Here is an 18,507-nt window from a genome sequence, read left to right on the forward strand (position 1 = left end):
TTTCCAGCTAAGCAACAATCTAATTCAAACCAAAAATTAAATAATAAAAAACCTAAAGCAACCACAGATTGTTTCGCACGGCAGCCTAGTTAACACTTCAATTAAATTTATTATTTAATTTGATAAAAGTAAAATTTTAAATTATTTGTTTAATTAATAGTATTGGCTTGAATAATTAAATTAAATTATTGTTTTTAGACTTGTAAGCTTCATAACAAGACGGACAATGAGTTTTTGAGTAAGTGATTTCTAAAGAATTGAGTTCAAAATCCATTATAAATGATTTTAATGCCATGAAAGATGACACATCTTTATTAATTTATAGTTAATTTGTCAAATAAAGAATGTTTTCAATCATTATTTTTGTTAATACTTAAGAATTTTATTATGTTTACCTTGCCCCTCCTGGAATAAATTCCTGACTCCGCCACTGTTTAGTCTTGTGATTGGGGTCATGGGGCATTGGGGCTTGTCTATTGAATTAGGGGGTGGATGGGGCATGGGGCCGAGTAGTGCAAATGTGCTGTGTGATAGTGCTTGTGCAAGTGTGCAACTAATAATTAAGAAATATGGCTGTGTGTTATGTGTTAGTTGATTAGTTCAACTAATGATTATAAAATATGTAATAAATCACTCTTTTTTAGACTTGGACTTGAGCTATACTGCCTATATATTTTTGTGCTGTGCAATTTATTGACTTTTTTTTTTTTTTTGTTAAGTAATAGTGTGATATTCCAAGTATCAAACAACCATAGTAATTAGTTGAACTAATTAATTTTTTTTTGTTTGGAATATTAATTAACCAATAATTAACTGGGGAAAGTAACTAATAAAAAATAATTAATAATTTAATTAACCAATACATTATATTAGACAAACAAATTAAATTATATTAGGCTAAACAACAATTAATAATTTTTCTATCAAAAAAAATAATAATAATTTTATAATTAATGAAACAACAATATAACAAGTTATAGTTTATAAAAGACAAACAAATTAATGAAACAACTAAAAAACAATACATTTAGGAAAAATTCCTGAAACTGCTACTAGAAAAAAATTATGCTTCATTAAGAAACACCCTGAAAAAAAATCCTGGAGTCGCCACTGCCCACCATGACAATATCTAGTAAACAAACTACCGCAGCCAGCTCGCCGTTTATAAGGGTACCCAACAGCTCCCCTTTCATAAGGGTCCCCAGTGCCAGCGGCAACATCATCTGATATTATAGTTGCCGAGGACCAATAAGCATTTTCTGAATTATCTGTATAGTTTACAGGGTAGGAAACAAGGTTTCCATCGCTCTGCATCCTGAGATAAAAACGACCACTTGAGTGGTCTGATTTCGACACGCTTGACACCAAATCCTTGCCATTAGACACATTCTGACCTCCTAAGATGGTGTCAGTTGGGTATTCAAAACTCTCCCAAATAACATTAGAAGAGTTATCATAGAGCACAAAATTACCAGAATCAAGCATAGAAGCTGAAGCTGCAAGGAGTGACACATCAGCTACAGGATTTTGTTCACCTTCCTCCGGGCGAAAGAGCAGCTTTCCATCCCTTGTTAAGTCCAATGTAGCTTTTGAGGTGACTGGTGAGTTATTTCGATATGCAGTCCAGACAGTTGTGTTTTGTGGTTGATCAACCAGCCATATTCCAATAGCGAAGCCGTTGCCTTGTGGGTAGAAACCAAAGGCAAAAAGGCCAGAAGGTGAGAGCCATGAACGGTTAGCACTAGGGGAGAGCGAAGAGCCTAAGGGGATCATCACATTAATGGAATTGTTTGGTTGGGCTCTTACATCAACAGCAAGTAGAAACGTGGATAGTAGGAAGAGAACATTTATAGATTCCATGGGAGAGTGAGGGAATTGAGATATGAAATAGAAATACCAAGCAATCCTACTTTCGGAATTAGGAAAAAAAAAAAACCCCAAGTTCAAGTAGAATGAAAGAAATTTCCAAGCAACTTCATTAAATTAGTTACAGCTGCCCAAGTACCACTCACTTTAGGGAAAAAAAAAAAAGACCTTTTAAAAACATAAAAAATAATAAATAAATAAAACATAAAAAATTATAATTATAATTATATTAAATAATTATTATAATAATAATCGATAAAAAATTTTGTTTCTTTCCTTTAATTTTTTTCTTTCTACCAAACAAAATAAATGTATATTTATTTTTATCATTCTACTTTTTAATTCATCTTACTAAACATACAAGAAAGATAACAAAAACCGTAGCAAAAATCTTTCTTTCAACCAAACAAAATAAATGTATATTCATTTTTATCATTATACTTTTCTATCCATCTTACTAAATACACAAGAAGGATAATAAAAATCTTAACAAAAATCTTTTTCAAACTCCAACTTTTCTATTCTTCTTATATTTTCCATTGTTCCACTTTTCCATCATCTTTATTAGTGTTGTCATATCCATGTTCTCTCCTGTATCAATTTCTTGCATGATTGCCTCTATAAGCTGAACCTTTGGTTGTTCATTTCTTAAACTATAACTTGAGCAATCCCTCAGAAGCAACAAAAATTCTCTAGCCATATCTTTAGCCCTCCATGTCCCATGTACACTCATCTGAAGTAGCCCTGGCATCACTCCTTCCCTTAAAATCAAACCTCTATATCTTTCTTTATTGCTTTGGCATAAAAGCAAGAGGATTCCCACTGCGTGCTCTTTGCATTGTGGAGAACCATTCTCCATAGTTTTGACCATTGCACAAATGACACCATGTGTGCCAGCAATTTCACAAAGTGCATTTCTTTGATGAGGAAACTATATTCTCAAGTAGCCCCATTACCTTTTCAACCAATTCCGATGACTTTTCCAAGTTGTGGATTAATTGAAGGATGGAAGATAATAAACCAGAAGAGGCAATTGATGGAATAATCTGGTCACAAGTTGAGAGATTGTGGACTCTGGCTATGGTGTCGAGCTTGGCTTTCATGCTAACGCTATTCATGTTGTTAACACCTCCATTGAGAAACTGTATTAAGTGCTGGATGGTCCCAGATGAAGCGATTGCTAGCTTGTTTGGTAATAAACTCAAGCTTATGTTTGAAATAAAATTAAATGAACAGTCCTTATGACATATAGCCCTACAATCCCCCCCTCCCAACATTCTGGGTAAAATTATAGGCATAAGTGATAACAATTATATATAATTAGCAATTAGGCCCTCCAAAGCACCTGTCCAAGATCGAAAATGAACTGCTCCTCAATATAGAAATCTGAATACAACACATTATCAATCATCAGTTCCCTTTGTTGCTGTTCCAATAATTTTACAATTTTAGTTTCTATTTCTCTATATTTATAAAATCAGTATAATAGAATGGGGAATAGACAATTTCCAATGGTAATGTATGAATACTTATTGCATAGACAAATAATGAATGGAATTGCTCAATCAATTGATTGAATTTTGCTATTACTTGAATTAACTGTTACAAGTTTCCTAATCTGCTTGCAAAATTAAAGAGGAACTGTATTTGAATCACGAACAATCTCGTATATTGATATGCAATTCTCAATCGTCAATAGGCCGATGATGCACCATTCCAAGAGATCTGACTTCCTGTTTTGGAGGACTTCTTGAAGGAAATGAATGTTATGCTGTTTTACCACAAAAAAGAAAAAAGAAAAAGAATGTTATACTGCAAAAGGAGAGTTCCAAATTAAAGCATGATTTGTTCCATCAATTATCAGTTAAGTTGCATCATACAGGTGACATAAGTATGGTGCTAACTATAAAGAAACAGCTCTTCTAGGATCACACAATGCCCCAACAAGTTGTGGGATCGGATGTTCTTACAATCACCACAGATTTCATCCTATTTCAATTTCTTTTTACCTCTTGATTGTGTACTCTCTCTTTTTTTAATGAAGTAATTAACCATAGAATTCAAAGGGACCGAGTTATACACTTGCATCAGCGAGGGATATAAGGGCAGACATACCTCTACAAATTTTAATTTAAAATCCAAATTCCCAAAGCGTTGAGTCACCTCATACTCCTCCCGAAGATATTCATATATTTGGGCATATTTTGCATCCCTCCAGGCAATATCAGATCTGAATAATGCGAGAATAAAACAAATATGAGGAGCTGCAAGATTCAAACTTATGAGCCAAAATCATGTACTCAAAATGCTGTAGAAAAGATATAGGAAAAATGTGAATATACATATACTTGAACGTATTCAGAAGAAAGCTATGTTAAGAAACAGATTTTGAGGTTATCCAATCTTTGTAAAGTGAAATTATAGTACATTTACAAAATTCTCAATTTAGTTAGGGTGTTGCTTTGGAAGCCAAAGAAGAAGTTCTAATGACTTCAAAGTCAAGAATCATCATCAGCAGAAACAGCTTTTTGTTCAAGCTTTATGAGCCCAACTCAAACCTAATGGCAAGTTTGTTTAATGAGATAAGAAAAAGCTAGAGTGGGCAGAACTCAAGTAAAGAACTCGAGTTCTTGTATAAATTCAACCAATAAGCGCTTGTGATATTGATATTTCATACTTCAACTTTATCCAAGTATTGAGTTTATTGACCTGTAATTTCTGCTCACTTGGTACAACTTCAACCAACTGAACGGACAAAGCCAATTATAGCTGTTGGGTCTATGCAGTCACAGCCTAGAATAGTAAAAAGTGATATCCCGTAGGCACTCATTATGTGCACAGAGAATAGAGATAACCAGCCACATACTGAAGAATCACAAGAAACAACAAATAGCATCACAATTACATTACCTATCAAAAAGACCAACTTTGAGAATTACATCAGCTAGATTGGAATTAGCCTTCCCAACAAGTTGAAGGAGCTTCTTCTTATCCATGGTAAAAGTTCCAGTTTTCTCCATTCCACGATTTATTTCTGCAAATTCTTGAACCATGCCATCAACCTGAAGACAGATATTAAGGTCATTGAAATTTGAAATTTAGTTTCAATCAAACTTCCTCGCAAATTGATAAGCTGTTCCAAGCAATACAAATTGTGTGGCATATGGACAATTAATCTACATCTTGAATGCTTATATAGAATGGTTCCAACCTAGAGAATCTGTAATGCACCAAAAGCGGTTTAAAAGAAAGAAAGCAAGCAACCCAATGCTCCACTAAAGACGTCACAGAATATATAAGAAATTACCTGTGAAACAAAATAATCCAAAGCAATGCTTTGGCCAAGCACGCTTCCAATAATACGGACACCATCAGTATCCAAAGTTTTAAGAACAATGTAGTCTGGCCCTCCCTTCATGTCCTCATCTAACAGTGGCTTCTCTTTTACAGCATAATCTAATATAAAGACACATAGAGAGCCAAATAGTAAATTACTCACATAGTAGCTAGAAATGAATAAATAAAAGCTTTGGGGAGAATATTTAGGAACTAACATGATGATGAAGATAATGGACACTACAAACTACAGGAAAGCAACTGACATGATCATATAACTACAGAGCAGTAGGTCTTGAGAATAATAAATGAAAACAATTAGAGCATCCTTGTACTAAAGAGTTTCATGTAGTTAAACACTTAATCCCATTCTTAAACAAACTTACCATCTTTCCTCATCTCTGGAAGCAATCCAGAAGAATGTCTTCTAACTAGGTCCAGGTAAGTTTCAACTTCATGATCCTCAATATTAAATAAAACAGCAGATCCATACTGGAAAACAACCATATAACGACAGCTGTTCAGGCTTCCGTTGACTCCAAGGCCCTACATGAAAAGTCTCATGTTATCAAAACAAATGATAAACCAAACATCCCAATCATATTATGAACTTTAATTAGAGTTTGGGAAGATTTTCTTATTAAAGACTAGGTACCATACGTACAAGTCAAGTTAAAATGTGTTTGATGGGCACAACCACATACCTTACTTCTGCTGCATTTACTGGCCAATTAGAAACACTAGATATACATTTCAGGACCCCCAGGGGTGGGTGCTGCATGGGCAGCTTTTTTGTAATTTGGAAAATTATGAGCCTAAGATGTAGCAATCCACCAAACCCCTTAACAAACATAGGCATCTAGGCCAAACTGACAGGGATATTTAATTCAACTGATGAAAGTTTAATATCAAACACTCAACGTTATATATTTCATAACAACTGAGAAGACAGCTTTGCCCAATGAATAGTTATGAACTTTAATATCTGACCATTTGATCACCCATTCAATGAAATTAGACAACCAAATACTGCTATAGTAATTAAAACTAGTCCTATGACATCAAGCAACATCAGCTTTGTACTCATTATTTAAGGTAAAATGTTTGAAATTTCTTGATGCAAAAGGAGATTAGGCAGCATAGCAAGAAGTTCTATTTGAGGCAGATAATTTAAAGGTGACGTTGAGGTTCCATTTTATTATAGATAGAGCCTCAGTGCAACAGTAAGTGCATTCCACCAAAAGCGACAGGTCACAGGTTCGAGTCCGGGAATCAGCCTCTCTAGGCTGTTTGCCATGACCTCTCCCCAAAAAGTGGGAGCTTTGTGCACTAGGTACGAACTTTGAAAAATCTTAAACAAAAATTGGTATAATTGAGTAATCCTGCCTCATATGATTGCCTATAAGAAGGAAAAGTGGATGCATTGCCCGAATAACCAGCATAACATTTTGCATCACGGATTCTAGTTTCTATAAACATAGTAAGAACTTGAAACCAAGTAAAAGCATCCAATTGTTTCTTGATCATCTTACAGCATTTTCTGAAGGGAAATCACAATATCTGAGGGCAATATAATTTGATGAGCGGGAGGAAGGAGGGACTACGTTGCTTAAATTCTCAGCTTGCATACTCTTCAGATTGATACTGCGAAAACCATGAATCTCAAATCAAAAAGAACAAAAACACACCCTTCAAAAAAGTAAAAAGTTCATAAATGAATATATTATAGAGCCAACCCCTATAGAAATCAATTATTTTAACCTTTACATACATAAAATTCACACATATAAGCAAAAACAAAACAAAACATAAAACCCCAGATACTATGATTTCATAAAACCCAACATCAAACACACACACACACTCACACTCACACACACATAAACACAAACACATGGTATTCAATCTTGAATGCATAGAAAAACACAAGATGGAGTCAGACCCACATAGGCAAATCACAAAAGGAGCCAAACCCAATTGAGAAATCAAGGAAAAGGTTGAAACTTGAGCGAACCTAGTACAAAGAAAGTAAGCTTTAATGGGAATCTTTCCAGTTTCCTCGTCTTCCTTAGCCACAAACTCGTTAGTGTACCCATAATCGTAGTCTGTGGTATCGACCAGGACCCGAGATGGGATTGCGGAGAAGGGTCTTGTTGAAGTGAGGAAAACGCGAAGAGTTTGAGTTGAAGGAAGAGAGAGATGGAGAGGTGTGAGTATGAGAGGAAGAGAAGTTTTATTAGGTGTGAGACACTTTGTGGATGCAGTGGATATGTGATTGAGGAGAAGGGAAAAAGCTCTCCATCTCCCCATTCACTGGAAAAAGAAAGAGAACTTTTTTGGGAGTTTGGATTTAAGGACTAAAGTGACACTGTGTTCTCTCTATAATGTATACGATGATGTTTTACCAGGTTCATGGGAAACCTCACTGGCCGTTTGTATCGCTTGCTTCATGCCTAACATTTTTACTTTTCCTCCCTTTTTTTTTTCTTTTCTTTTTTTTTTTTTTTTTTTTTTTTTTTTTTTTTATTTTTTTTTTTTATTCATTTGTTGGAGCTCAAATTTATGATTTATCACCAAATTAGATTGGGTTAAAATTCAATATATTTTCTTGTCAAACAATTTTACTTGCTGCTACTTGATTAACTTATTAATTTGTCATTAACATTCTCAAAAAAAAATGCAGTATTAATTTGTCATTTATATCTTTTTTGTTTTTGAGAAATATTTGTCATTTATATCTATATCTATAGTTTTATCTATATTTTTATCTAAAAACCAAAATAAAAAATTATTGATGTGACAATAAACTAATTTTTTTTATTTTGGTTTTTTGTCAAGATAGCAACTTTCATCCAAAAAATAGCGGTGGTAATTAAATTGACACGACATTAAAAGGTTAAGAACCAAATTAACGTAATTGAAAAATTATAAACTAAATGGAAACATGGTATAAAAAATAGAGATTAAGTACCCGTTTGGATTGCATTTCTAGTCCCCAATGTTTGGCGTTTTGGCCTTTTGTTTTTCTTTTTTCTTTTTAAGAAATCAGTTTTCACGTGATTATACACTGTTCAGTGGATCCCGTGCACTATTCACAGAATCCACAAATCTCTTTTTTCAACAAAACTTTCATTAAAAATGAGTCTCTCAATACTATTCATTTAAAAATTATTTTACTATAGTGTTTTCAGTTTTCAGCAAAATAAATTGTATCCAAACAGACTCTAAACTATGTTAATTAAAATAATTATAACTCATTGTATTTTTAGATAAAGCAACCTAGCACTAAACAATTTCTTATTAGATTTTATCTTCTCTAAAGTCTAAACACATTTTTTAGGAGATCTACTAAACATATCCTAATTAAATTTTGCCAATTTATTTTCTACATATTTATGAATTAACTTTTTATCATTATCACTTAATTATCATACATTCAGCATATATAAAATATTTGACAAAATTGTAGCTTACACTCCTAAAATTTGGGTAATTTGGATTTTACCTCTTAAAATGTCAAAATATAGACTAGTACCTCTAATGTTGTGTTGCATTTGGAAATAACTCATTCTTTTAATAATAAGACTTCTTGAGGTGGTTTTGTTTTAGAGGGAACGCATCATCAACTGAAAAAAACAACATTGTTTTTTTTTTTTTTTTTCAAAACAAAGCCCCCCAAAAATCACTAAACCTCAAGCGAAAACAACATATATTTGCATATCATTTTTTTTTTTTTTTAATTCTTGTGAAGCAAGTACATGATGGTTTATATCTCTTTCGTACAAACGTGATGTTTGGGAATCATTTGAATGGTTGTTAATTGCACTTGGGAGATTAATACACATATACTTGGAATATGCTGGTGACTCGTGAGCACCCACTGATTTAGCTTAGGTGGCTCGTTCTTTTATTTGCCCAGTACACTAGTGACAATGATCTTGGTTAGGTTGATCATGGTGAGAATGCAGTTGGTGATGAGGAGGATAATATTGGTTAAATGACTAAGTTAGAAGATAATTTTTTGAGTAGTGTTATGGTCTAATAGAAGATAGCGTACATGATAGATACTAGACATAAAATTCTAACCCAATACCAATTGAGAAATATATACCTAATCTTAACATCATCTCACCAAAAGCCTTATAACTTAACTGATTAGCAGTTTATAATGTTTCCAAATGAAACACCCAAAGTTCAAATCCTCTCACCCTAAATATTGAACTAAAAAAAAATCATCTCAGTACTAAATTACTGGGGCAATTTTGATATCCTAGGCACACCTCCTTATTCTAAGGATGAGGAGCAGCCAATATACCCTGAATTTAGCGCTAAAATTGATATGCCCAAATGCCTAACCCAGTATTTGAAATGTGGATGGTTTTTAATGACCAATTTGAGTTCAAAGAGGTTGTAAGGGCTTATCTATATCTATATCTATATATTACTAAAAGCTGAAGCGTAGCGTTTAATGCTGCTGCTCTCATGTTGCGCCATATCAGCTGCCACGTCATTTTTTTTTTCTTTTCTTTTTTAAAATATAATTTTCTTACAATTTTTAAATGATTTTTACAATTTTCAGCCCTATAAATGCAACCCACTACTTATTTATTTACTTCCACTATCACCCTATAATAAATCTGTATAATTAATCCAACCCACCTCTTATTTATTTAGTTCCACTATCAAGCCCAACCCAAAGCCTTTTCAGTTTAGCTTTAGGGTTTTGTGTGAGCATTTTCAACTTAAAGGAAGAAAAAAAGAAAAAAAGAAAAAAAAAATACAACGTTGAAGCCTTTCAAGATTTAGGGGTTTTTTTTTTTCCAATTTTCCTATAATTGTTTTTAACATTTATTTTTTTAATATTTACACTTCTCCAACCTTTCTCTCTCCCTTACCATTTCATCTCCCCACTACTTCTTCAATCTTTCTCCCTCTCTTACCTTTTCATCTCTCCACTACCCTCTACATTAATATCATTCTTCCTCTTTCCCTTTATCTTCCTTTATTTTTCTCTCTTCTTATTCACACTCTCTTACTATAAATTTGTCACTATCTCTTCTATTGTATGCATAGTTTTCCCTCACACACAAAAAAAAAAAAAAAAAGGTTCCCTCTCTCTCCATCTCCCTCTCTAAATTTTTTGGTGGATTTTTTTATTTTTCTTGCATCTCTACTTTAGGTTGATAATTTTTTATATTCTTTAAAACTCTATTTTGGGTTAATGCGATTTAGTTTTGTTTTTTAAATTGTGATTTAGTTTTGTTTTTTAAATTGTTTTTTTTTTATTCTCTTTGATTGTTAAATGTTATCCTATTGCATTCTAAAGAATTAAATATAGCATATAAAAATATAATATTACTCTATTACATAGCATGATTTGGATAATTTGGTATTTATTATGTTACATAGTATGAATTTTTATAGTGCTCAATTTAGATGTTAAATTATGAAACTTTACTAATTTTTGTTTATTTTCTAATCATTTGTGGTGGACAAAGAACTCTTAATAGTTGTATTAGAAGTACTTTATAATGCCATTTATTTAAAGAAAAGCAAAGGTTAGTCAAACGAAAATAATCAGATAGGTAACAAATTTTAACTTTTGCAATTTTATTTTAATTATTATTATTTTATAACAATGCATGTATAGAAATTTAATTTTAGATTTTGCTAATAATTGTTTATTTGATAATATGTTTTGGGCGGCTGAAATTATAATTTCTACAAAGAAAATAACCTTAATAGATTATCAAAAACAAAATTTTATCCTAATATTGGTTCAATTAATCATTGTTAAGTTTTATTAATTTTTTTTAGTTTACGTTTTTTTAGGTTTTGGATTGTTCCTATATTACATTTATGATTGTTCCTATAATAAATAAAAATATAATTACGAAATAATTACTCATTATTAGATTAGTTTAAATTGAAAAAAAAATTTAATAAAACCAACATAAAAATAATTATCACGCGCAACGCGCGGGTTCGCGGCTAGTTGTTATAAATGGTGAAGAATGAATTGTGAGGAGTGAGGTATAGGTGTGAAAATTGTGAATGTGATACTAACAAATAAAGAAATTGGTTTCTCCTCATGTGAAAAAAAAAAAAAAAAATGTACGCACCTGTCGAAGGGCCTTTTTATGATTGTATGGCAAGTGCAAGGTGGGTTGCTAATGTGTTCCTTAACACTTTGTTTGGTTACAACTTGCAACTAAGGAAAAAGAAAGGAAAATAAATGAATAAGAAAAGAAAAAAGAGAAAGAAAGGAAAGGAAAACACCTCTCTCACATGTGTTTGAAAATAACAAGAGAAAAAAAAAAACAAGAAGAAGAAGAAGAAGAAGAAGAATTACTATGCTTTCCTTTGTTTGGTTTGTAAAGGGAAGTGAAATGAAAAGAAAGATATATGTTTTTATATTTCTAAACTTGTTTGAACTTAAGAGAGATAAATTTAAAATCTTTTAGAGAAATATAACTACCATGCTTAAAAGGAGACTTAAATTATCACCTAATCAGGAAACATATGAAACATGTATTTTCTATTCATGTTACTTTCTCGTTCCCAATATACATATGAAAAATATCATTATTATCACTCTCACTACCACCAAAATGGACTTCATAAGCACTATCATATTCCTTAATAACCTCATTATTCACTTCTGCCCCCTCTCCCTCCTTTCTATTATTTGTATCTTCTTGCCCAAAGTCATCCAAGAACATCATGTCAACTTCATTGTGCCCTCTAATAATTTTCACCATTTGCACAACATCATTGTCATACACTATATAACAAATGGTATTTCAACACAAGAAACCCTAATAATAATAATAATAATATAACCTATCCTTTAAAAATCCTTCAAATTTGAATATTTAAGGAAAACATCAAATATATTTATTTGTTTACAATTATTGGAATTCAGCCGGTTAAATTTTCTAACTAAATTCTTGTGAGCAAGTTTATAGTTTAATTTATCATATCTAATAATATTGCTCTTTACAATGATTTTTCTTTTTTTCTTTTTTTATAAAATAAAAATAAAAAACCAGATAGAGTAATATTATATTGCCTCAAACTCAATTGTTTTTATATCTTCATTTATTAGTTGGTCCATTAGAGAGCCTTGGGCCTCCTCTACATACAAACTTTTCATTGCACAATGAATAAATTGCTAGCGGCAGTTAGAGTCGCGGAGCTGTTGATATACCCACTCACATCAAGCAATTTTTGTTTTTAGCAAGAACAATCCTTTTATATATATATATATATATATATAACACAAACATACAACAACACGTCAACTCCAAAACTGCTAGCGGCAGTTAGAGTTACGGAGCTATTGATATAGCTACGCACACCAAGTAAACTAGGCAATGTGGGACAAAGCCCACACACAAGTTTTTTTTTATAACACACAAACATACAACAACACACCAACTCCAAAATTGCTAGCGGCAGTTAGACTCACAGAGTTGTTGATATATCCACGCGCACCAAGCAAACTAGGCGATGTGGGACAAAACCCACACACAGGTTTTTTTTTTAATAACACACAAACATACAACAACACGCCAGCTCCAAAACTACTAGCAGCAATTAGAGTCGCGGAGCTGTTGATATACCCACACACACCAAGCAAACTAGGCGATGTGGGAACACTACAAGAAAAAATGTTTATTACAACGAAAAAAACCATTGCAATAACATTAGAATCATTGCAATAGTTGATACAAGATGTTGCAATATAATTTGAGGTAATAGGTTTATGCAACAAAAAATTTTGTTGCAATAAATTCCAAATATTTTAATAATAACTTTAATGCAATGATATATGTATTGTTGCAATAAACAATTTACTATTTCGAATATCTTGTAAGTATAGGTTATTACTTCACGAAACTTGTTGTAATAGATTGTAAATAATTAAACAAAATAAGTCGAATTAAATTACTACAATGATATCTTCATTGTAATAGATAATTAATTCATTTTGTCATTGCGATTGACTATAAAATAATTGATACCAAATTATCGTAATGATATACTCATTGCAGTTACGTGTTTGTCATTACAATAGATTGTAAAAAAATTAATATCAAATTATTACAATGGTAACTTTGATGTAAGGATGGCAATTTTTGCCCAACCCGCGGGTACCCGGTCCAGCCCGATCCTAATGGGTCGGATTTTACCCGGTCCGATAAGGAATAGGGTCGGGTTTGGGTCTTTTAAAAAAAAAACCCGAACCGGGTCCGGGTTTTTATGAAAACCCGGCCCGAACCCGGACCCGACCCGACCCGGTTATATATAACTACTAAAATACCCTTGTGTATATATATTGTTATAAACCCTAACATCTCCCTTCTTCATTTCATTTCAGCTCACTTGCAGCCGCCTCTCCTCTGTACCACTCTCACTCACACAATCTCTCACTCTCTCACTCACAAATCACAATCTCACTCACTCACTCACAAATCTCAATCTCACTCACTCTCAATCTCATCTTTGGCCAACTACCCAACCTCTCACTGCTGGTCTAACTCTTGCTGCCATCCCAAGCTTTCACCGCCGTCCCAAGCTGTGTCAGTGTCACCATTCACCGCCGGTCTCGGTTTGTTTTGTTTGGGTTCATTATGGTTTGGGACCTTTGGGATCGTTAGGGAGTTTGGGTTCCTTTTTTTTTTTTTTTTTTTTTTTTTTTTTTTTTTTGAGAATCTAGTTTGGGTTTGTGATTTCTGTGTTAGGATTTTTGTTTGTGTTTGTGTTTGTGATTTTGAAAGTAAAAATAAAAAATCTGAAATTTTTGTGTTTGTTTTTGGTTTTTAGTTGCTACTCTGTTCCGATTGAAGAATATGATCTGGTTTTTGATTTTGGGTTCTGATCTAGTTTAATGAACATGATCTTGGTGTCTTGGGGTTTTTTTTTTTTTGGGTTTCTGATGAGACTGATCTAGATTGATGAACGTGATCTTGGGTTTTCTTTTTTGGGATTTCTGATCTTGGGGATGAACGTGATCTTGGTTTTCTTTTTGGATTTCTGATCTTGGGCGGGCCGTGGAGCCCGACGGGGCGGGTCTGGGGCGCAGGAAAAAAACCCGTTTATTAAACGGGGCGAGTTCGGGTTTTTGAGACAGACCTGCGGGTCGGGTTTGGGCATTAGGAAACCCGGCCGAACCCAACCCGTTGTCATTCCTACTTTGATGCAATAGCTATTAATTAGAAATTTTCGTTGTAATAGATTGCAAAAACAATTGATATCATTTTATTGTAATGATTCTTTCATTTTAAGTTATTGCAACAATTTTTTCTTATATTAAAGCTTCTATTGCAGCTGAAAATTGTAAGTTATTACAACTTATTATTGTTGATGCAATAATTTAACACTTTTAAATTACTATTGCAACCATTTTAACTTGTAAATGCAATATTTTTATCTAAAACTGCTATATACATATTTTGTTATATTAACACTTGATATAATAGACATTTTTTGATGTAGTGGAAGCAAGAACAGTCATAATCCTTAAAAGTTGCACTGTCAAAATTGGTCTTAAACTCATTAAAATAGTTGCTTCTTTGGCTACATCACGTTGTGGCATGTTCTATTGTTCAAACACCCCTTTGATTTCTGTCACACCATATCCAGCTCTAAGCTATCATGAGAAATGGACATTCTTTGTGCCCCAAAACATGCCACATCGGGGTTGTATGTCTAAAAATATCTACAACCTAACTATAATTTACAAACTAGTGTTAACTTGGATATAAACTTAAAAGATATTATTTTATTCACTAAGCTGACATTACTTACTCAAATTATGAAATTGTGTTTTTAATACTATGTACGTAGGAATCATTACCCTATATTATTATTATTATTATTATTAGCAATAATATTTCAGGATCTCTGATCACCTTTTTTTTATATCAGGTTTTTGAACTGGATTCTACAACTAACAAGTTTCATAGTTTCATTCTTTCCACTCTTCAATCTCCTCCAAATACTAAGTCATTTAATTTAATAGGATAACTTAAGGTATTGAACACAAGAGACCGTACCTAAGTTTTGCCACTATAAGAGCAATTACATTAGTCTATGCAAAGTTGTGCCACTATATGCACGGTTACTATAGCATGTGCATTTAATATTTTAATAATTTCTGGTTCACTCCTTTTTTTTTTTTTCTCTCTTCTCCATTTGCAAAACTAACCCTCCCTCTCATGTTCTTTCTTCCTTTGATACACATACTCCCACAAACCAAAATCAAAAATCAACTAAAAAGTAAAAAATCAACCACAAAATCAACAAAAAAAATCAACCACTGGAACAAAATCGTTGGCTCGGTGATCGGTGATCATGGATCATGGATTGGAGAGGCGATTTGGATCAGTGATGTGGATCGGTGTTGATGGAGATCGGTGTTGATGGAGATCAATGTTGATGGAGATTGGTTTTGATGGAGATCGGTGATGGGTTGACGGAGATCGGTGTTGATGCAAATCAATGTTGATGGAGATCGATTTTGATGGAGATCGGTGTTGATGGAGTGCTTGTAATGGGTTGACGGAGAAAAGGAAAGAAAAAGATTCTCCAAAAAAAAAAAAAGGAGAAGAAAGAAAGGCGGAGATAGAGATAAGGATGGTGTGAAGAAGAAGGGGGTGTATTCAGAGGAAAAAGAAAGGTGTTGATGTAGTGCTTGTGATGGTTGACGGAGAAGAGGAAGGAAAGATTCTCAAAAAAAAAAAAAAAAAAAAGAGAAGAAGAAGAAGAAGAAGAAGAGAAGAAGAAGAGAAGAAAGAGAGGCGGAGATAGAGATAAGGATGGTGTGAAGAAGAATGGGGTGTATTCAGGGGAAAAAGAAGGATTAGGTGGGGGTAAGTGAGAAATAATAATAAAAAAGTGAGGAAAAATATTATTTTAATAAGAAAGTGTGTATAATAGATAAACTATTGCAAGTGTTTTGTAAAAGTGATAGTATAAAATAGAAAAAATAGGTTTTTTTGTAAAATAGACGAAATCTTTTGTACAGATTGATGTAATTGCTCTGAATAATTCACTTATTCCTAGTTTACCTAGCTCACTTTTATGGTGTTTAAACACAAGTGTTACTTATCTACTTGCTCTTCTTCGTCATTTTTTTTTCTTTCCCAACTTGTTTTTTGTTAAATCAAAGAGTTGCTCCATCCCTGAAAGTCTGTGTTGATTTTTAACTTTGGTAAAGGTGTTGTTGTTTAAACACCCAACATTTTATCCTGATCACTCTTTATTTTTTCTCTCTCTCTCTGCAGGACTGAAAGCTAGGGATGGTGAGCACAATGAGTGACTACACCTTGTCCAAGATCATTTGGTTGATCAGTATGGGTAGAGTTTAAAATTTTTACATGTACTGTAGAGTTTAAAACATATGGGTTGCATGTTTTGTTCATCATGTGCATGTGCCTTTAGGTGTGCGTGTGTTTCTTTCTTCTTCTTCTTTTTATTAATTAATTTATTTAAGGATCACTTTATGCATAGACGGCTTAAGATGAACTCATTATTGTTGATGCAATAATTTAACACTTTTAAGTTACTATTGCAATCATTTTACCTTGTAGATGCAATATTTTGTCTAAAACTACTATATACATATTTTGTGTATTAACACTTGATGTAATAGACATTTTTTGATGTAATATGAACAACAAGTTACAAGAGAAAGTCTTATTCTTCTTCCATTAAATCTTCTCTTCCAAATGATTTGTGGACAGAAGTTCTTGGTTATGTTGCCTCAACATCGTTGACTAACTTATTCAATGTCAAATTGAGCTGCAAATATTTTTCCATTAAATCTTCTCTTCCAAATGATTTGTGGATAGAAGTTCCTGGTTATGTTGCCTCAACATTGTTGACTAACTTATTCGATGTCAAATTGAGTTGCAAATATTTTTTGGAGTTGGCAGAGGATTTTAAAAGATTATAATAGATTGCAAAAGAATTAAAATTAAATTATTGCAATGATAACTTCTTTGCAATAAGCTATTAATTCGAAATTTTCATTGAAATAAGTTGCAAAAACAATTGGTATCAATTTATTGTAACGATTTTTTCATTTTAAGTTATTGCAACAACTTTTCCTAATATATTAAAGCTTCTATTGCAGTTGGAAATTATAAGTTATTGCAACTTATTATTGTTGATGCAATAATTTAACACATTTAAGTTACTATTGCAACCATTTTAACTTGTAGATGTGACATTTTGTTCAAAACTACAATATACATATTTTGTTGTATTAACACTTGATGTAATAAACATTTTTTGATGTAGTTGAAGCAAGAACAGTCATAATCCTTAAAAGTTGCAATGTCAAAATTAGTCTTAAACTCATTAAAACAGTTGCTTCTCTGGCTACATCATATTGTGATCAATTCCATTGTTCAAACACCCCTTTGATTTCTGTCACACCATATCCAGCTCCAGGCTGTCATGAGAAATGGACATTCTTTGTGCCCCCAAAACATGCCACATCGGGGTTGTATGTCTAAAAATATATACAACCTAACTATAATTTACAAACTAGTGTTAACTTGGATATAAACTTAAAAAGATATTATTTTATTCACTAAGCTGATATTACTTACTCAAATTATGAAATTATGTTTTTAATACTATGTATGTAGGAATCATACTCTATATATTATTATTATTATTAACAATAATATTTCAGGATCTCTTATCACCTTTTTTTTATGATTGTATGGCAAGTGCAAGGTGGGTTGCTAATGTGTCCCTTAACACTTTGTTTGGTTACAACTTGCAACCGAGGGAAAAGAAAGGAAAATAAATGAATAAGAAAAAAAAAAAGAGAAAGAAAGGAAAGGAAAACACCTCTTTCATGTGTGTTTGGAAATTGGAAGAGAAGGAGAAAAGAAAAGTGAAGAAAGATGTATGTTTTTTTATTTCTAAACTTTTCTGAACTTGAGAGAGATAAATTTAAAATCTTTTAGTGCTTGTTTCCCTTCAATGCTGCTCAACTTGGTGGACAGCAAAAAGTGTGCCCAAGGGAATTTGTGTTCACACTTTTTCAAACGGAGAAAATGATGTGTTTTCCCTTAATTTCTTTTCTTTTCCACCCCCTCCCCCTTTTCCAAATATAGCGTAAGAGTCTATTTGGAACGAAGGGGAATGGAGAAGAGGAGAGGAAATAGGTGATTGGAACCTCCACACCCCTCCTCTTCTCTCCCTCTATCTCCTTCTATCCAAACATATGGCAAAATTTCAGGAAGGATTACATATTGAAACTAGTGGACATAAAAGAAAGTA

The 18,507-nt window shown here is 32.6% G+C and overlaps 1 protein-coding gene and 1 pseudogene across 1 annotated transcript; both read right to left on the minus strand.

The window, feature by feature from the left end:
• Positions 1-2,325: 2,325 nt before the first annotated feature.
• On the minus strand, positions 2,326-3,164 carry LOC136062053 (uncharacterized; annotated as a pseudogene).
• A 54-nt stretch (positions 3,165-3,218) lies between these two features.
• On the minus strand, positions 3,219-7,616 carry LOC112012254 (protein RETARDED ROOT GROWTH, mitochondrial). The gene is made up of 7 exons (XM_024044633.2): positions 7,217-7,616; positions 6,735-6,846; positions 5,589-5,748; positions 5,174-5,322; positions 4,777-4,928; positions 3,982-4,096; positions 3,219-3,637 (listed from the first exon to the last, which is right to left on the minus strand). The coding sequence occupies exons 1-7, from the start codon at positions 7,510-7,512 to the stop codon at positions 3,497-3,499; spliced, it is 1,125 nt and encodes a 374-aa protein (XP_023900401.1). The 5' UTR covers positions 7,513-7,616; the 3' UTR covers positions 3,219-3,496.
• Between the last annotated feature and the right edge of the window lie 10,891 nt (positions 7,617-18,507).

The sequence above is a fragment of the Quercus suber genome, unplaced genomic scaffold (genome assembly GCF_002906115.3).
Source record: "Quercus suber isolate HL8 unplaced genomic scaffold, Cork oak 2.0 scaffold_376, whole genome shotgun sequence".
In the NCBI taxonomy this organism is placed as follows: domain Eukaryota; kingdom Viridiplantae; phylum Streptophyta; class Magnoliopsida; order Fagales; family Fagaceae; genus Quercus; species Quercus suber.